We start from the raw sequence: 20,224 nt of genomic DNA, 5'->3' as shown, positions 1-20,224 counted from the left end.
GAATAGGCGACATGCCGATTATAGAAACCAGATTCATAGTTACCTAACAAAAAAGATAATAGGATCTTGGGACAGATAATTACAGGGTGAAGACTGCAGAACGTTGCTATGCCAAAGGTGTATCTCCACAATGCAGGTACACAGCTTGGTATCCAGGACCCACCCCAGTACTTCTACAAAAAGCCCCCGACATAGTCCAGAACATCTGACCTGCATGGTACAGCACGGTATGATTTTAAACTCTATCTTAAATGAGGGTCATGGGATCATTCTGATTCACCTGAATGAAGTTGAAATATGTCATGCATTTCTTTGCAATTGTGTTTAATTATTGAATTTGTTTTTCAAATTTCGTTAGTTATTCTTGATGTTTGACTGCTATAAAATGTACCTGCTGTATTTTTTAAATAAAAAAAAAATAAAGCATCAACCTGAAGAGGATGAGGTGCCTGTTGCAGCTCAAACTAACATGGCTCACGGTGTTTATTTCACTTTGGAGTTTCCCAGGTTGGTCACCCACCTCACATACATGTGCCTCGATTATTTATATTCTTCCGTTTCTTTGCAATATTCCTTAGCCTTTTAATGGCTCCTACAGTACATCTGACCTTTTAAACTATTTTATGCATCTCTCATTTATGTTTCCTAGATGCACAAATAATCAGAAGAGTGATGCCAAATGAAGGAAGCCTAAATGGAGGAACAAGCCTTACGATTCAAGGAGAAGGTATCTGTCCCATATGAACAGCACTATGGCATAGTGGGCCGTATAAAAGGTGGTAGGCGATTTCTTTCTTCAGGTTCATTTCAACTCAGTATAGATAAGCAGTTATGAATGCATGGATGGATGGATTAATGGACGGGCCATCTTTTCTAACAGACTGATTTATTTTTAAGGATTTGCCCAAGAAACCCAATTCAGCCTCAGCAGTGACAGTAATGACCTTGGGAACAGTGTCCAGCTGGTGTCCAGCACAAGATCTTTTCCCTGTGATGTGGAAAAGGCCTCCAGTCACAGCAGACTAATCATTTGCTGCACCAGGTAAGGCTTCCTGCTAGATATTATTTTCAATCATTCAATCTACAATATGTAAATCATAAATGTAATGAGAAACGCTTCATTCACAGAGCAATGCCAGAGGATGGTTATATGGTGCGTGTCAGTGTGGATGGCGTGCCGGTTCCGGATGAAAGCATCTGCTATGGGGACAGCAGATCTTACTGGTGTTCCTTCCATGTAAGTGATCATTTCCCCCAGCATATCAAAGACCACAATTACAATACATTTTATGCTTTTTAATTGGAAGATGATAGAGGGGTTGGATGAGACAAGTAAACGTACTTTAGGTTTTTTTTTTTATACTTTTCTATTGAAGGGTAAAGGGTTCAGTCTGTAATGAATTATGTTGGTTGCTGTTTGATAATTCGGCTTTTAATCATAACCAATGAAGCTCAAATTTTGTGAAAATCTCAACAAAGAAATTCATTGTTTTGTCTGATAAGCTGAATTATGTCTCACTTGGAGCAAGTAAAAGAAGGGAAGTAGTCAGGACCGGAGTGGGAGTTTATATACAGTCTACATAAACAATTACACTATTATTATATGTTTCTTTATCATATCTATTATCTACGGTATTTAACACACATTCTTACCTGCACACTTTAATTTTGCTTTCAAATCATTTTTACCAGCACATTTCACCAATATTAATAAAGCGTGGATCAGCTTAACATCCTATTTACTTGACATACAGTACATGGGGAAGCTTCATCAAAGTTTCTATTAAATATATGACCTCTGCAAATTTCAAATTTCATCTTGAATAAATCACTTCTTACACGATTTATTTTTACCAAATTTGCTCGGAACACTAACGATGCACACTTTGATAAAGTTTCCATGCCAATGGGTTGCGATATTAAACCAACTTTCCAGAAGATTCAGACTTATTTTTTGGTGTTGTCGGGAAATGCGGTATAGTTCACAATGGCGCACTCCGCACTGACTTACGTTGTAAAATAAATTATGTGTCAAATAGCATTGCCGTATTTAATGAGTCCTTCCATGCTGCTCGGGATACATTCATGTTCACACTACTATCCCAAAAGCCTAAAATACATTCTTGTAGGAATAGACAGGACCCAGAAAAAAAAAAACGTACTTTCCATTTGTATTTAAAGTAGCAACATTAACTGGTTACACTGAGGGGACACAAATACTTAGAAGTGTTTCAGTTAATAGCAAAGTATAAATGATGAACAAATATAGTCACTACCTGATATAAAATGTGCGTTATGATTCCTTAATGATGAAGATACATGAGATCAGTATTTCAATTGTGTTATTCAGGACTTGTGCCTATCAGTAGGTTCACAAAGTTTCACAGAATTAACAGATATAGTGACAAACATAGTGACTACTTGAGATAAAAGTTGCATTACAATTCATTGATAATGACCAAACATTAGATCAGTATGTACCTTAGTCTGTGGTTAATACATAAGTAATAGCTTAATACCACATTATTTTTGCTCCATCAAGTAAAGTCCTAGCAATTAAGGATTTGAAGTCGGTTATAGCAATGTTGAGTATTATAAATGAACAAGGTTAAATGCAATAACCTGTTTTAATACTGAAAGGTCACTTTTCTATTATTTCATTACAGGCGAGACTCTCCAACACTCCTACAGTCAATAGCCTTCTGCCAATTTCTGGTTTACCAGGTATGCTCCTCCAGGCTTAAATTGTTGTATCATTTTCATAATTTGAATGGCAAAGATGTTACATTTGCGGATTTTCAACCATAAAATAATTGTCTTGATACACAAGGGAAAAATTTCCCCTGTGTAATCTTACCATAGACAATACTTTAAATTAACAGGGACCCTGATTACAATGGAAGGAAACATCGTTACAGACATGTATGGGATGAACCGGCTCAGAAGTTCAAATGGCTTGAATGTCTGGTTCTTGAGGTAACGCACAAATAGGCAGCTGTCAAATCACTGCTGAGTCCATGTCCATGGACTGGCCTTCACTAGGCCTGGTTTAGCTGTATGGCATGTGACTGGAAAGGGTAACATGAAGGTATATCTCTTTATTACTGACAAATCCCCCTGTAGACAACTGTTAATAGAAACATAATTATACTGCAAAAACTATTCTCTTTTTTTGTACAATTAAATGGATAACTGCCAGTTAACTTAATGTGCATGCTAGGTCTTACATGGGAGGAACGCCTTGTGAGCTACTGAAAGCCAACTCAGATATCCCGTAAGTCTCTTATCTAGTTGAAAAAACTTCTGTTTACTTCTGTTTGTATCATGTAGTGCTTTATAAATCCTACAATTCTTTAATTTTTCTTCAGGTTTGAGCTCAGGATAACTTGGCAGAATGGGTATACCTATGGAAGAATGTCTTGCAAAATGACGGGGAAATATGTTGGTAAGGATTGTCATTTCTGATATGTGGTGCTTAGTTTGGTAGACAAAGAATTGCTAAAAATGTTCATATTGTTTTTTTCAGGGCATCACAACCTTACCTTCATTATTGGTGGTGAATATGGAAGGTCTGTCTATTGTAACTTATGTGTGTGTTTGTCTTCTTATGCTTCAATCTTTGGATGTGTTCATATTCATACGCATGGTTTATTACAGGAGTTTAGGTGATCATGCAGTTTATTCCGTTTCATCATTGAACAAGCTGGCTATGTTTCAGACGTATGCTGGTAAATAACTGAATATATATCAACTCATTTATATTTTTCAAATCCAATCGAGGAGACATGAGCATCTCCTGTTTAATTTACATGTTTAATTGCTTTAACTTTAGAGGTATCTGGGATTTCTCCAGCGGTGGGAAGTCTAGAAGGTGGAACTATTCTGACTATTTCTGGAAACTTCTTTGACCAAACAGATTATCCTGCCACAGTTCTTGTTGGAGGTAATATTTTTACTGAATAATTTCCCTGGTAACACTTTACTTAACGAATGCTTAGTAATAACTCAGTTACTACTGAAGCACAAGAACAAATACTGAATGAATATAGTCACTACTTGAGCTATGAAATGCATTGCATTTCATTTAAGATGGACAAACAATAGATCAGTATATAACTAAGATTTATCAATCCATCCATCCATTTTCCAAACCGCTTATCCTACTGGGTCGCGGGGTAACTAAGATTTATTTTGTGGTTAATTAATACATAATGGATGGATGGATAGATAGTATAATACTATACTATTTGTGCCCCTTCAAGGAAAGTGTTACCAATGTGGTTAAAAATATCAAAAACATTTAATACTTAACTTTTATTATGTAATTGTTCACTAAATATGTATTTTAGAATATCATTACAGTCTGTAAATTCCACAAAGTCCAAACAAAGTACAGACGCTCCTCTACTTACGAACTTTCAACTTACGGACTTTCAGATAGACGAATGAAGAGGACTGTAAGTCCAAATTGTGTTCATTGGGCTCCCGTTTCCTGTCCACAACATATTTTTTTTTCTGCGTGCCAATTCCGCCGAGTACGACTTCTAACCACTACTCCCGCCGCACAGCAGCGTAGCGTGCGTACTCCCAGCATCCTAGTTCTTTGTACTTGCATATACCCTTAAATGATGTTGAAATGAACATTTCAAGTTACGAACGGCCGTTCGGAACATATCTCATTCGTAAGTAGAGGAGCCTCTGTGTAGTCATGGTCCAGACAAGAGGAATATACATGATCGATATACCTACATTATAGACATATATACATTTTGTATAATTTTTGCCCTACTTCTAATGCAAGAGAATCATGCTATAAAATACATTTTGTAAAGTGTTTTCCACTGTAGGATCCAGCCCTGGTATGATTGATATTATAAATGATAAAATTCATACATTGAACTACTAGACGAGATGGTCAAAAGCACTGCTTAAAACAGACATGATATGTTTCAAAAATTTAAAAGGGCTTTGGATAGGAAAGCAGATTTGCAACCCATCAAAAGGGGGTTTGGAGATTAGTCATTCTATGAATACACTGAGTTCATGTGTCCCTGGGTGGCATTATGAATATCAATTGCTATAAGTGTACCTGTTACAGCATGTTTGTTGCATGAGTTCACATAGTGATCTTTTTTGTTATTTTGAAGGGATGGAATGTGACATTCAGAGCTTATTTGACCATAGAATTACATGCAAGAGTCCCAAGTTCCAGCAACAGAACGCTACAATCTTTCCAGGTGAGGCGTATCAATGCTTTCAGGAATTATTGCATTTCACTTCTTCTCCAGCTCAAAATCTGCAAATAGGACCAACATGTTGAAAGCATTTTACTTAGAATTTACTTAACCTATATGTGGGTGAGTGTAATTTTATTTTTATCAGCTATCATTTGAGTCAGAATTTTGTGTAGCGATTAATTATTACCATTTCTAATACTAAATTAAGACACACAATGATATAAAAAAATGCTAAATTTGCTTTTCTCCTCACAAAAAACAGCATTGAACTGTTTGGGTTTCATTTGAAATATACATAAAAACAACTTCCCCTTGATGGAAGACCCACCTCACAATTTTAATATTCATTTTTGGACTGACGCTGTGTTTTATGATACTGACTTCAACAAAAATTAAATTGACATCGTGGCAGTCATCAAGAATCCTGTGTCGTGCACTTCACGAATGCTGCAGGTGGTAGGGGTGTGAAGATGGAGATGTGGACCAACACCATCCCAGCTAGGCTAGAGGAGGCACTGAGCTACAACGAGAATACATCGGGATACTCCACAAACTGGACGGACTCACTATCCTACACCTGGCAACAAGAAATAGATTACTTTGTTGGGAGACTGAGCGGATTCTTTGTTCCAACTGAGACAGACAACTACACCTTCTACATCAAGGGGGATGACCGCACTGCTCTCTACTTCAGCCATACTGGGAACCCCCAAGATAAGGTGTGCTTTGGGAGAGTGCTATGGTCTGATTTTCACACAAACTGGTCTATCAAGTTTTGACTTTATATTAAATAGTGTTCTTTTTTTCTTCCTCTGTTGTCTGAAATGTGTACAGGTGAAGATTGCCTACGCAGATTTTCAAACAGTCAGCTTTTTCACATTCAGCACACAGAAATCTTACAGCATTCATCTAGAAGCAGGAAAACCGTGAGTCTTGTATTGATGATGATGTAGTGATGATGGCGGTGATGTCTGTCTCTACAAAGCCCAATGTATCTAAGCAACAAGGATCATCAAATTATCGCTTCTCTTTACACAGGTACTATGTAGAAGCCCTTTTGCAGGAATATTCATGGGTTGGTTCAGTGGATGTTGGCCTCTTTAAGGAAAAGAGCATTTTCACAGCACAGCAAACAGCAGAAGCTATCAATGAAGTCCAAGTTATCCGAGCCACCTATGACACTGTGGAGGAAAGACAAGTAAGCATGTAAAAAGTTTTAAATGTTGTCCAACACTGACCGAACCTCAGGATCCTCTCTGAATGCTTTATGCTTTCTCTGTTTGTAGGAGGGTTGCAATTTATTGCACAGTCGGCTCTCACTGGCATCTTAGTGCATTGTCAGTCATAGAGAACCCTGAGCAAGATAATGCAAGTCAATTTGGGCCTAATTGTCACCAATCACATTCAGTGCACGACATATGGCGATGTGAAATAACGTTATATAAATGTTATATGAAAGCAAATTAAAAATAAACTATATTAAGGTAACACAGATATTATTGGATGAGACCCATAGACACTGAAAGCAAAATGGTTATGAGCCATTCGCTGCCATTTATGACAATTGTTAATTGCCTGGTTTTTCAAGCCTTGTAGTTGACAATGGAGCAAATGAAAAGCGACTAATGCCCCCATCATACTTCTCGTGTGCAGTGTCGGTGTGCTAAATGCATGCACTCCTTTAACACTACCTGTGATCAGAGCTTGTCGTTGATACAATATTCTCCAATATGATAGAAGTCAGTAGAATAAAAAAAAAAGTCAAATCAACAAAGAACGACATTATTAAATTATTATTGTGCATTTTCTGACTAAAAATATGGGTCTACCTCATCGTCTGGTAAGTTTGCTTCAGTGTCTATTTGTTCAATAAAGCATGATAATCACCCTAGTTCATTCACAATGAGGGAAATAATTATTTGACCCCCCCCCCCACCACTGAATTTCTAAGTTCACCCATTTATAAAGAAATGAGAAGTCTATAACTTCAATGGTATGTTTATTTCAACATCAGAAGCGATCATTTACCGAGGGAAATAAGTATTTGATCCCTTGGGACACGTGCTTTAATAGTAACCACTGTTTGCAAGCACAGCTGTCTGACATTTCTTGTAGTTGGTAACCGGGTTTGCATGCAGGTCAGCAGGAATTTTTGTCTAACCCTCTTTGCAGACCTCCACCCAATCTTTAAGCTTCTTAGGCTGTCACTGGGATACCCGAAGCTTGGGTTTCCCTCCATAGGTTTTCTATGGGATTAAGGCCCGGAGACTGGCTTGGGCCCCCCATGACCTAAATGTGCTTCTTCTTGAACCATTCCTTTGTTGCCTTGGCCATATGTATGTGAGGATATGCAGCTCTGTACTAAAATATTCCAGAAAGTTGCAGTAAAATTAGTCTTATATGCAGTTTTCCGGCTGTAATCTGTTTCAATGTTTGAATTATATTTAAGGTTTTTCAGGCATTATATTTGTTTGTATGTGTAAACTTCATGTTCAATAGAATGTCTTGCTTAAAGTCATTGGCGGTGAATGGACAATAATGGTGCAAATATTAATGAATACATATAAAAACACATAATATTAAAGTTACATGGTGTACACTGTCCCCATAATTTAACGCTTAAAGCACACTTTACAGGACATGTCTGTATTATTTCGTTTTATCCATGCCGTCACGTTGCAGCAAATAGCAAGTGGACAAGTAGGCTACCTGTATAATAGACTACTGGGATCGCAAAACTATTGTGAACATAACGCTATTTAAAAAAACTATCTTCTCACCCTGATCTGCGAGGGGTAGCATAGCAGTACGAACTGGACAAAATCCATAAATATATAAGAGGGAAGTCACAAATGTAATATGGTCCACAAATAGAGAGGAAGTTCCACAAATGTGGGAAACACATAAGGGTTTGGGGTCTTAGGGCCTCGCTAAAGGGTTCAATCTAAGTGATACTCATCCTGATTTTGTCCAGACAGTGAAGTTTTCCAGCACTCTGTACGTACTGAAGTGGGGTGCTCTCCTTTTAGCCCCCTTGTCCTCCTTTTTCCCTCCCCCCTAACCACCTTCCCCAGGCTCAACTTTTTGTGGGTGTCCCCTTTTTTTGAGTCATGCCGGTGGTCATCTTAGTAACATCACACAGGTCCTTATATCGTAACCAGCAAAGTCGCACGCCTTCTAGTCCTGCAATATAACATGTTCTTTTATTCTTTCTCTTTAAATGAAGGTGGTCACCTTTGAAAACTGGACCGCTGCACAACCAATCAGTGAGGTTCAGAGTGTGAACATCAGCAGTAGTTGTTTTGAGCTGGACACCTGTGAGAGCACTTACTACACACTCATCTACAACTCTGAGAAAACAGGCAAGAGTTCTCTCTTGGTATTAGGCTTTCTTGATGAAATTGTATATTTTGCTGTTAACTCAGTGCTGAATAATCTTTCCTTAATCCATCCTCTCCGAAGGTGAAAGTGTATTCTTACTTGTAAACAAACAAATAATTTAAATGGATAATTTGATATTCCTCTTTGTTGCATGTTTAACTGTCAGTGTTTTTAAGCCTAGTTTCCATCTGTTAAGTGGAATAATATTATATATAAAATATGAACTCCGTTACCCCCTTATTGGTAAAACATGAACTCCTTTATAATAAAAAGTTGACATAAAGAAACCAATCACATGTTTTGTAGTTCCTATTGCTGTGAGTGCCTCAGCAGTAGAAGTGCAGAACGCCCTAAACAGTCTGTGGTCAATAAAGCCGGACGTGGTCCAGGTGATAAAAGTGGACGACAGTGAAAGATCCATTTACCATGTGACTTTCAACTCAAAAAGAGGTAATTATACCGGGAGTAAGCAAGGTAAACAAATGAGAAAACTATTTGACTGAATTTATATTATAGTTTATTTTGTGAACCATATACCTGTGCTGCAAGGCACTTGTGTTCACTGCATTTGTTAAATTCCAGTTTAATTACCAGGTGATGCTGTTTGTCATCAAAAACTGTAAATAGAATGGCACAATGAACCAGAATGATATTTATTACAGGTGCCTACCAGAGCCTTAATTATGAAACTCCTGGGTTGGATGTCAACATTACAGTGACTGAGCTCATCAAAGGAAAACCCAGCCTGGAAACTTTCACTCTGCAGTGGGGCGGCATCTTATCCAGACCAATTAACATCAGTGCACCTGAATCAGAGGTAGCGGCTTCCCCAAGCAGAACTAAATGCCAGTGTCCATCTCCAGTGTCTTGAAGGAGACATGTGTGTTCTTCCTCTGAAGGTGCAGTCGGCAGTGGAGGCCATGTTGATGGCAGATTGTGCCAAAAAGATCTTGCCTGTGGAGAACAATGAAGTGGCATTTTTCAAAGACTATGAGGTGGACACCTTTAGGATAAGCAGAAAATGGACCTGAGCTTCCTTATACTCAATTCATCTCCAATGGACACAACTGATCTGGGCAGCTGTAAATTTCTATAGTAATTCTGTTTTCTTGTAGGCTCCCGATCCAGTGAATGGGATACGCGTCTTTGATACAGAGGCGTTCTGTGGGAAATACTCCCTTATGAACCCTAATTACTTGTTCCTGTATTACAATACAAAGAACACAGGGAGCCCCTATGGATATCTCTCACTCCAGAGGTACAGCACGGTGAGTGTGCTGGTCTTCACTGGACCAAAATTCACTGCGTGTTCAGTATTCTTACCTGAGAGTGGCTTTAATAATACATTTTTAAGGTTTACAGTATAAAGAGAAGACAGTATTACAGAATTACAGTTCCCATCATTCTTACTGCTCCTGTTTTACCAAGAGATGAAATTCTATAGCTGTTCAAAGACTTTATCATAGGCTTAAATTGTTCAATGAACTACGCCTAGAGTTATTAGTATTTTTATGCTTGGTTCTTCGTGTATATTAGTGTCTTCTTTTATGTACAAATTCACCTTGTACAATATTGAGTAGATTAATGGTTTTAGATATTTGTTGCATGAAGTTGCATAAAGTTTTTGCAATATTATTTTTGTTATTCACTTGCATATCTACATAAATTTTGTGAGAAACTTTCACCCCCAGGAAAATTAAATAAAACCCACACCACTCACCCTACATCTTACCAGTCCTGGACTGTCAGTGCATCCTAACAATATTCCAGGAAAATCATCAGTTTTTTATGCACCATTAATACACAAACCTTTGGTTTTACGCAGCATTTTATGGTGATGGATATTTGGTGGATACATTTGGGTGGAAGTTCCCTCTACAAAATACTTGCTAGAAATGCCTTGCTGCAGAACACATATAAAAGTGATGCAGCCACATCCTTCTGCTTTTTTATCACAGCTCTGCTTTGCCTACAAAGGATGGCTGAAAAGTGAGATTGGAGTAGAGTTTACATACGTAAACAGCAATGGCCAACACCAGTTAACATATATGCTCCCAACAGACATTCAAGGGGGGGAAACGTAAGTCATAACTAAAATAAAACAACACAAACTTTGTCATAATTCTGTTAATTTTAAGGTTTTTTAAATACTTAAATGAAAAGTTGATTAAGGACCCAGTTTTTTGTCATTGTAGATGGAATTACATCTGTGTTGACTTGCTGAGCCCACTGCAAATGGCATACCCAGGGAGCGACTACACCCTTGTCAGCCTATGTCTGTTCAGTGAAGGAGCCAATCAGAATTTCTATGTAGATGTTGTTTACATTGGGAGAAGGCCCCTAGTGTCGGATAGCAATGGTATACAAGTGTTTTTCAAGCAATAACTTTATCTCAGCGAAGTACAGACACTCCTCTACTTACGAATGAATTTTGTTCATAACTTGAAATGTTCGGGAGTTCTCACGCTACGCTGCTGCGCGGCCGGAGTAGCGGCCCGAAGACGTACTAGGCGGAATTGGAGCGCAGAAAAAAAAATTGATGTTGCGGACAGGAAATGGAAGCTCAATGAACATAATTTGGACTTACAGTCCTCTTCGTTCTTATGTCTGAAAGTTCGTAAGTTGAAAGTTTGTAGGTCGAGGAGCATCTGTAGTTCATATATACATTAAATTCAGACTGACTTGTAACTGAAGGTCAAATATTGATTGAAAGTAAAAAAAAACAACATTGCGCAAAACTTGGAAATCGATAAAATAATAACTAACACGAAATTCACTATTGTTGTTGATATTTCTGGGTCTCCTACAGCTGTTACAGTAATGCGAAGACCTCCAGCTTTGGCTCGCCAGGGCCTTTTCCTCCAGCGAGTATCAGTGCGCAAACTCCAGAGCATGCAAACCTCTCATACAAGCTATGAGATCACAGCTGCTCCCTTCAACTGTGGCCATAACGTTCCCCTTCTAGCCGTTGAGTTCCTCCAGGTGAGTAAACAGACATGTCAGTATGTATCATGGGTAACTGGTTATATTTGCCAGATAAGGCAACACTACGTTTAGTGAGAATACAGGTCCTTCACGCTCCGCATCTGCCCTGAAAAAGGTCACCAATCACAGTGAGGATATGGCTAAATTTGAGGATGGAAATGCAAGTGTCACTGTGACCAGATTTTCAAAGGCAAGCCCTCCACTATCAGGAACCTTTGACTTGGAGATAAATGGCAATCGCTTGCAAGGTAAAGAAGTGTATCACTCTGCAGTGTGGAATGCAGCAAATTAGGAAATTTACAGGTTGATTGCTATGCTCTAAACAGTCTCAAATCAACCTAAAATGGCAGAAATTACCATTAGGAGGAATTGCATAATAATCAGTGTTTAAACCCATGTAATATTAAATGTAGCACAATGCACATTATGAGTGCGCACCCTCTGTCCAGGTCTGGCTGTCGACGTGACAGCAGACGACCTCAGGTATGCAATGCAGGGGGTACCAGCGGCTGGTCAGCTGCAAGTGACTCATTCTGGAAACTGCTATGGCTATGAATGGCAGGTGGAATGGCGGTCCAACACGGGGAGCCAGCCACTCATTCAGGTTGGCCAGTGGTTGCTTCTACACAGAAAAACCTTGATTTTCCTTTGTGTCCTTATGACACATTTTATTGTGCATTAATAACCAAATAACACTTTCATCTTTGTTTCCCTGATGTCAACTCTGTGCTCCTCCAAAGGTCAACAGTTCTTCTGTTAAGGGAGTTAATCCCAAAGTTACAGCATTTGTTCAGACTAAAGGAGGCTTATTCAAATCACGGATTATGGGAGACTTTTTAAGAGTGCCAGAAGACAGACCACAGGTATGAAAAGTACATTTTTAATACAGAGTAAATATTCTTCAGTCTCCTTCAGTTTTGTTTTAATTATTTTGTTCTCTTAGGAAGACATTGCGTTATTCTTTGCGTTAAGCTTTGTACTCTACTGTTCTTTCTTAAAGTCACCAGAAAATGTTTTATTACACTAATTGAATAAAAATCCATTGTATTCATCCATCCATCCATCCATCCATTTTCCAAACCGCTTATCCTACTGGGTCGCGGGGGGTCCGGAGCCTGTCCCGGAAGCAATGGGCACGGGGCAGGGAACAACCCAGGATGGGGGGCCAGCCCATCACAGGGCACACTCACACAGCAGTCACTCTCACATGCACACCTATGGGCAATTTAGCAACTCCAATTAGCCTCAGCATGTTTTTGGACTGTGGGGGGAAACCCCACGACGACATGGGGAGAACATGCAAACTCCACACACATGTGACCCAGGCGGAGACTCGGAGGTCCCAGAGGTGTGCGGCAACAGTGCTAACCACTGCACCACCATTGTATTCATAATACTTGAATTTTGGGGGGGCTGTAATTTAATGTAAATATATATGTAAACACTGAATATTTCAACTGAAAACATTTGATAAATGACTCAACTCAAAAATATACCATATATATATTGCATCTGTGATGACACAACCAAAGAAAATCTACTGTCCTGTAAATCGGTGCGACATCTTATCCGGTGGCTCATCTCAATCCTGGATGCACAGTCGAGGCTGAAATTTGAACCATATTTTAAACCATGGAAATTGTGACAGCATATTTGTAAAGCAAATATAATAGGACTAAATATCACCATTTGTCATAATGTAGCTGTGATTAAAACATAGAATGTTTCCAGTTATATTTGTTCTCTTTAAATGCATTTGGAGGTGAAAGTAAATGAGCTAAATTCAATTAACTGAATTATAAAGATGCACTTTGAAAACGGTATATTTTGGAACTGAATTGTGGAAGCAGAATGTTTAGTATTATTTTAACATTGAAATTACAATTGAAATGTTTTCAGTTGAAATTCCATGTTTAAATAAACATTCACATTAAATTACAGCCCCCCTTTTTTATGTAGATTTTTTTCAGTAATGTACTTCCATATATTTGATTCTTGTCTTCCTACCGATATAAGGTAAATAACTAAAAACTGTATGATTTATGGAGAGTTAATGAGGATTGCCCTGTCAGTAACTGGTGACCAGTGCATGTAGGAATCCTGCCTGTGTCCTTTTTTAGGTACAGGTCTTGATCAACAGAATTCCATCAAAATGCTCCGGTGACTGTGGGTTTGAGTGGGTGGAGTCAAGCACACCAAAAATGACAGGGATCAGTCCCAGCGAAGGCAAGCAGACCACCCAGAGTGACAATTCTGCTATGTTTAATCTTTGTACTACTGTAACATACTTGAGAATGATCTTTTAAGAAGCTCAGTTTCAGAAGAAAAATGATCATTTCATGTGTGTTTTGGTAGGTTCTTATGCTCTAGGCACCATCATCACCATTTCTGGGTCAGGATTTGCCAGTCAAAATGTCACAGTATTGGTGGGAGATGTGGAATGTTCTGTTCTGAATTTGAGCAGTAAGTGAAAAAACTCAAACATTCATATCTATTCGATCAGTGCACAATCAGAAATTCACAGCAAAAGATAATTATCAGCAAAGATAATTTGGTAACGTTTCACTTAAAGCAGTCATCATAATGCATTATACATACCTTCATAATGCATTATAATGGTCAATATAGCCATTATAATGTATTATGAAATGATTTATAGTGCACTAAAGATGAGATCTTCATAGAGCATTTATAATGCATAATAAACATGACAATAATGTGTTTTGCCTTTTTATAAGTAGTTATAGCTGTGTTTATTATATAATGCATTATGAAGGTATAAATGATGCATTATACATGAATGCTTTAAGGAAAATGTTACCAGTCATTTTTATTGACCTGGACAGATTGAAACATTTAGAAGGTCAGATCTGCAGTGCATTGTGTTCTTATTTTGCAGGTGTTATGCTGACCTGCAAAGTTGGCCAAGCCAGTGCAGGAACACACCCTGTCTTCTTGAGCTTCTCCTCCCTGGGCAATGCACAGCACATAGGAAGAAACTCATTCAATTTTACCAATCAGATGGGAGTCTCCTCCATCTCACCATCTTCAGGGAGTATAGAAGGTATAACTTGGAACAGAAAGATTTTCCATGAATAAAAGGGAAGTATTAGTCGCCATTGCTCAGTCTTTCTAATGCTGGACACCTCCCTTTTCTGAAGGGGGCACACTGCTTACAGTGTTGGGCTTTGGATTTGCTGAGGGAATCGTCGTCATGATTGGCACAAGAAGGTGCACCGTTGTCTCAGTCTTCCTGGAACAACTGATGTGCATAACACCACCGGTGAGCATGACAAGCACAAGATGGAACCATGACGCAGCAAAGCGCACGCTGTGGCCATGCTGGACTGTGAGTTATTCCAGACTACCTGGTTCTTTTTAAGGGGGCAGCTGGGACCCTTCCCGTGTCTTTGCAAATGGAGGGAGGTACTGTGCTTTTAAATGAGTCCTTCACCTATGATGCAACACTGATTCCATTGATGACGGACTTGTGGCCGCGAACAGTCAATGTGACAGGTGAGCTCAAAACCTGCCAATATGGGTTCTTGGCCTTATACAGGCTTTTAGACAAAAATAGGCGAATGTTGTATGGAATTGGGCAATGTTTTATTGTAAAAAACCTTAATTTCAAGAATATTTACGTAAGTTATTTGTGGAATTTATGCAGTGGTTATTAAGCATGATTTAACGTATAAACAGAAACCAGGTATTTAACCCTTTCACCCATTTCGCTTTATCCTGCCTGCAACTTAGAGAAGCTAATTTTCTTTGCATCTTCTATACTGTGTTTTGTACTGCGTTGGTTTAGAGGTCAACATGGCAGAAACACAAAGTGTAACTTTTACCTTTTAATAGAGCATCTTTCACTGATTGACTGCTGTTTTCCAAACCGTTTATCCTACTGGGTCGCGGGGGGTCCGGAGCCTATCCCGGAAGTAATGGGCACGAGGCAGGGAACAACCCAGGATGGGGGGCCAGCCCATCGCAGGGCACACTCACACACCATTCACTCACACATGCACACCTACGGGCGATTTAGCAACTCCAATTAGCCTCAACATGTTTTTGGAAACCGGAGGAAACCCCACGACAACATGGGGAGTACATGCAAACTCCACACACATGTGACCCAGGCGGAGACTCGAACCCGGGTCCCAGAGGTGTGAGGCAACAGTGCTGACCACTGCACCACCATGCCGCCCCGACTGCTGTTGTGAAATATGAAATTTATACATTCATTAAAATCGTTAATACAGTGAGGGAAATAATTATTTGACCCCCTGCTGAATTCTTAAATTGACCCATTAATAAAGAAATGAGAAGTCTGTAATTTCACTGGTAGGTTTATTTTAACAGCAAAAGATAGATAGGTCACCAAAAACAAGCAAGAAAAATCATTATGTAACAGTTACAAACCAATTTGTCATTTATTTAGGGAAATAAGTATTTGATCCCTTGAAACACATGCTTTAGTATTTGGTGGAGTAACCATTGTTGGCAAGCACAACTGTCAGATGTTTCTTGTAGTTGGTCACCAGGTTTGCACACAGCACAACCAGAATTTTCATCCACTCCTCTTTGCAGATCTCCCCCAAATCTTTAAGGTTTTTAGGCTGCCACTTGGATACACGAAGCTTGAGTTCCCACGATAGGTTTTCTATGGGATTCAGGTTCAGAGACTGGTTAGGGCCCCCCATGACCTTAATCTGCTTCTTCTTGAAGCATCTTAGGTTTGTTGTCTTGCTGGAAGACCCACCCGCAATGCATTTCAGTGCCCTGGCTGAAGGAAGGAGGTTCTCTTCCGAGATTTTACACTACAATGCCCCGTCCAGCTTTCACATTCTTCCAAGCCTCACTGGAAATATTCCGGTGTTCACTGGCATATTTCAGATGGGTGTGAACATGGGCCCTCATGAAAAGGGGTACATTGTGAGCAGTGCAGGATTTCAAACTATAACTGCATATTGTGCTACCAATGGTTTTCTTGGCGACCGAGGTCCCTGCTGCTTTGAGATCATTAACGAGCACCCCCCTCTAGGGTTAGCCCTCACTGTTCTTAAGATCATTGATGCCGCACCAGACGAAATCTTCCTTGGGGCCCAAGATCCAGGGTGATTGACAGTCATTCTGTCTTTCTTCCATCCATCCATTTTCCAAGCCGCTTATCCTACTGGGTCACGGGGGGGTCCGGAGCCTATCCCGGAAGCAATGGGCACGAGGCAGGGAACAACCCAGGATGGGGGGCCAGCCCATTGCAAGACACACTCACACACCATTCACTCATATATGCACACCTTCGGGCAATTTAGCAACTCCAATTAGACTCAGCATGTTTTTGGACTGTGGGGGGAAACCGGAGTACCCGGAGGAAACCCCACGACGACATGGGGAGAACATGCATACTCCACACACATGTGACCCAGGCGGAGACTCGAACCCGAGTCCCAGAGGTGTGAGGTAACAGTGTTAACCACTGCACCACCATGCCGCTCCATGTTTCTTCCATTTGAAAATAATTCAAGAAGAAACAGATTAAGGTCATGGAGTGCCCTAACCAGTCTCCAGACCTTAATCCCACAGAAAACCTATCAAGGGAACTCAAGCTTTGTGTATCCAACATATCTCAAAACCTGGTCTCACTAGTTGTCACTTTCTCACCAAGCTGCTTGCTGATGGTCATGTAGCCCAGTCCACCTTTGTCAAAGTCAACAGTCTTGTCTCTGACATCCTTAGACAGCTCTCTGGTTTCTCCCATGGTGATACGATTGAAGATCTAGAAAGGTTAGTGACCAAAGAATACTCTTTAAACAAAATAATGCCATTAAATATGAATGCTGGCTTGGTATCCGTTAATGCTTAATGAAGTACTTGTGTTGTGTTAATACCCATGTATTTGGCCTAATTTCTTGCTGACTTGTAGGGGATCAAATACTTATTTCCCTAGATAAATGACAAATTGATTTGTACCTTTTACATAATGATTTTTTTCTTATTTCGTTGAAAATCTATCTTTTGACGTTTAAATAAACCTACCATTGAAATTAAAGGCTTCTTATTTTTTTAATAAATGGACCTAGTTAGGAATTCAATACGGGGCCAAATAATTATTTCCCTCACTGTACCACTGCACTATTGAATTCTCGATACTGAAGGGTGTTGATTCATTTTCTAAAGCTGCAGCTATGAGAATGGGTACAGACTGGATCTCACACTCACTGTATTCTCTAACTCTTGCATGCTTTAGGACATCAAATACTCACTATCCTGGGTGTGAAATTTCAAGACCAAGGCAACCACAGTAGGGTCCTTATTGGGGCTGAGGAATGCCAAATCATCCACTGGTTCTCCAGCAACATCACCTGCTTTCTGCCCCAGCTTCCTCCTGCCCTCTACAGCGTGCACGTCCAAACCGAGAGTTGGGGCTCTGCTAAGGCTGGGTACACTCAGTAGTGTGATACTGATGGATTTATAATGAAAATTACAGTCTGTTTAGGCAACATCTGACAAAGAGTTATGAAAAATTAATTCCTTTACATGTATAGTGGTAGGAGTACTAAGACTAAGATGACTGAATGAGTATTATTAAGAAAATGCTGGAATGTTGTTTCTAATGTAAAGATGTATGTATGTTAGGACAATTGGATCTTGTACCCAATAATTAACAATTCTAATTTTGCTTTCCACCTGGATCAGCATGAAAGAGAATGCCACCATTGAGTATGTGCTGAAGGTGACAGGCATCCACCCAACACAGGGCTCTCTGTATGGGGGTACAAGGCTCACAGTGACTGGTTCCGGGTTCAGTTCCAACATATCTCAAAACCTGGTCTCACTAGGTAAGTTCCCTGACCACTCTTAGTCAAAGAATTTTCTAGGCAGCCAGTTTACCTTAAGCTTTGATGCAACAGGCCGGAATTTGGTTTTTCAGGAGATGTCAGGTGTGAAGTCATCTCAGCTTCAGAACACAACATAGAGTGCATCGTACAGTCAAGTGAAAGAACCTACACTGTGACAAATAAGGGAATCCATCCTGGTAAGGGGTCCTGGACTTTCCCCCAAAAAAGATTTTGTTCACGTGTTATCAGCCTCATAACACAAATATTATTTTCACTTGAGTATGATGCCATAATAACATTTCCTTTACTCTTACATTTACAAGCCGACTAAAAAGTCACACTGCATATTTAAAGTAGGCTGGTTGATTTACAAGTAGCTTCCTTCTTGAGCATTCTCTCAGGAACATAGCAGCGGACTGACAGCATGAATGCCTCGCTCTTTATTTTAAGATTATGGGATAGGGTACATGTGGAGCCCCTCTTCCATGACTGCTCAAGTAGGCGACACTGTGGTCTGGCGCTGGGAGGTGCCCCTTTTCATCTCTGGAGTCGGTTACAGAGTTTTCAGTGTCTCCAGTCCCAGCAGCACCAGTTATGATGGTGTGGGCTTCACCAGTGGGGACATCAAAACGAAGTCTGGTATGACCCTCCGAAGGATGAACATGGCCGACATCAAAACAAAGTTCAGTTTTAACCTGAGTTGTCCATGAGCAACAAAATTAGTCCGAGTCAAGTCTCAAGTCTCCATCATGGTTCCAACTTAACATTATTATTTACCAAAAATTTAACTGCCTATTTGTTTTTTTTCTCTTAGTTTATTTAAATGGGAATCAACACTTGAACAGTTCAAAAACTGCATGTCTCATACTAGGTTATAAAATACATTTTCAACGTAATTGGTATTTCAAATGCCTTTGAAGCAATAAAATATTTGGTAACGCTTTACATTAACTACACCTTCATAATGCTTTTATATTGCATTCATAAAACGTTCAGTACACCTTCGTAATGTATTCATTAACTATTCAGAAATCATTCATAAACATCATGCAAGTACACCTTAACATCCTAACATCTCTTAACAGCTGTAATATACATTAATAACAAACATTATATAATAACAAATATTATAGATGTATAATCATGTAATGTTTGTGCAAATCTAGCGGATCTGAAATGTTCTTTAAGCCTACTTTCTGAAAAATGTATTAATCTTTTTTTGATATTTTAATCAGGGTTCTTTAGCTACCGTTTCACAGCTCCTGGTACCTACTACTACAGCAGTGGCTACGTCGATGTAGAAATGCAGAGGTTTATGCAAGGTGTAGTAAAAGTTCGGTCTCTGCAGGACAGAGACAGCAGGCTGAACCTTACCATGGGTGGATTTGAGGCTAATTATCAGCCAGGTAAACATACAAAACCTTCTGTAACAACTGTGAATTACATTGTGAATTACGACGTGCAACTGTGATGAGCTTCTGATAAGTTCAGAGGTATTTTTGTTCTATTCTGTGTACATGGTCCTGTTCTTCTGCAGATGACCAGCCCTCTAATCAGTCAACATCAGAGTGCACCTCAATGCCTCAGTGCTTTCAAAATGTGAATCCCACCAGTGGATTCTACTTTAGCTTCCTGTCATGTGTCTCACCTACCGTCAACCTCATCATGCCTAATAATGGCACAAGTGACACTGTCATCCACATTGAAGGCAGTGGCTTCAGCAACACCAGCTGTGCCAATGAGGTAAAGCATTAGCATGAGATACACTACTTACAATAAGAGCTG

General features: G+C 39.5%; 1 protein-coding gene across 1 annotated transcript in view; it reads left to right on the top strand.

Moving 5' to 3' along the window:
• Positions 1-200: 200 nt before the first annotated feature.
• Positions 201-20,224, top strand: part of pkhd1l1.1 (PKHD1 like 1, tandem duplicate 1) — a 44,388-nt gene continuing 24,364 nt past the window's right edge. The window contains exons 1-38 of the mRNA XM_048992689.1: positions 201-227; positions 425-507; positions 650-727; positions 898-1,042; positions 1,129-1,237; positions 2,667-2,724; positions 2,883-2,976; positions 3,221-3,274; positions 3,369-3,445; positions 3,527-3,569; positions 3,658-3,728; positions 3,833-3,943; positions 5,148-5,237; positions 5,691-5,956; positions 6,072-6,163; positions 6,276-6,435; positions 8,464-8,599; positions 8,925-9,068; positions 9,281-9,435; positions 9,518-9,613; positions 9,734-9,886; positions 10,577-10,698; positions 10,814-10,977; positions 11,428-11,600; positions 11,719-11,851; positions 12,053-12,207; positions 12,344-12,466; positions 13,724-13,829; positions 13,959-14,066; positions 14,503-14,667; positions 14,765-14,886; positions 14,987-15,119; positions 17,848-18,040; positions 18,297-18,439; positions 18,532-18,636; positions 18,890-19,078; positions 19,675-19,845; positions 19,977-20,182. Of these exons, the coding sequence (XP_048848646.1) occupies positions 441-507; positions 650-727; positions 898-1,042; positions 1,129-1,237; positions 2,667-2,724; positions 2,883-2,976; positions 3,221-3,274; positions 3,369-3,445; positions 3,527-3,569; positions 3,658-3,728; positions 3,833-3,943; positions 5,148-5,237; positions 5,691-5,956; positions 6,072-6,163; positions 6,276-6,435; positions 8,464-8,599; positions 8,925-9,068; positions 9,281-9,435; positions 9,518-9,613; positions 9,734-9,886; positions 10,577-10,698; positions 10,814-10,977; positions 11,428-11,600; positions 11,719-11,851; positions 12,053-12,207; positions 12,344-12,466; positions 13,724-13,829; positions 13,959-14,066; positions 14,503-14,667; positions 14,765-14,886; positions 14,987-15,119; positions 17,848-18,040; positions 18,297-18,439; positions 18,532-18,636; positions 18,890-19,078; positions 19,675-19,845; positions 19,977-20,182 (4,710 nt within the window). The 5' untranslated portion in view covers positions 201-227; positions 425-440. The remainder of the gene's footprint in view (positions 228-424; positions 508-649; positions 728-897; positions 1,043-1,128; positions 1,238-2,666; positions 2,725-2,882; positions 2,977-3,220; positions 3,275-3,368; positions 3,446-3,526; positions 3,570-3,657; positions 3,729-3,832; positions 3,944-5,147; positions 5,238-5,690; positions 5,957-6,071; positions 6,164-6,275; positions 6,436-8,463; positions 8,600-8,924; positions 9,069-9,280; positions 9,436-9,517; positions 9,614-9,733; positions 9,887-10,576; positions 10,699-10,813; positions 10,978-11,427; positions 11,601-11,718; positions 11,852-12,052; positions 12,208-12,343; positions 12,467-13,723; positions 13,830-13,958; positions 14,067-14,502; positions 14,668-14,764; positions 14,887-14,986; positions 15,120-17,847; positions 18,041-18,296; positions 18,440-18,531; positions 18,637-18,889; positions 19,079-19,674; positions 19,846-19,976; positions 20,183-20,224) is intronic.

This window comes from Brienomyrus brachyistius, chromosome 23, assembly GCF_023856365.1.
Source record: "Brienomyrus brachyistius isolate T26 chromosome 23, BBRACH_0.4, whole genome shotgun sequence".
Lineage (NCBI taxonomy): Eukaryota > Metazoa > Chordata > Actinopteri > Osteoglossiformes > Mormyridae > Brienomyrus > Brienomyrus brachyistius.
Note: the sequence above shows the minus strand (reverse complement) of the source record. Positions and strands in the feature narration are given on the sequence as shown.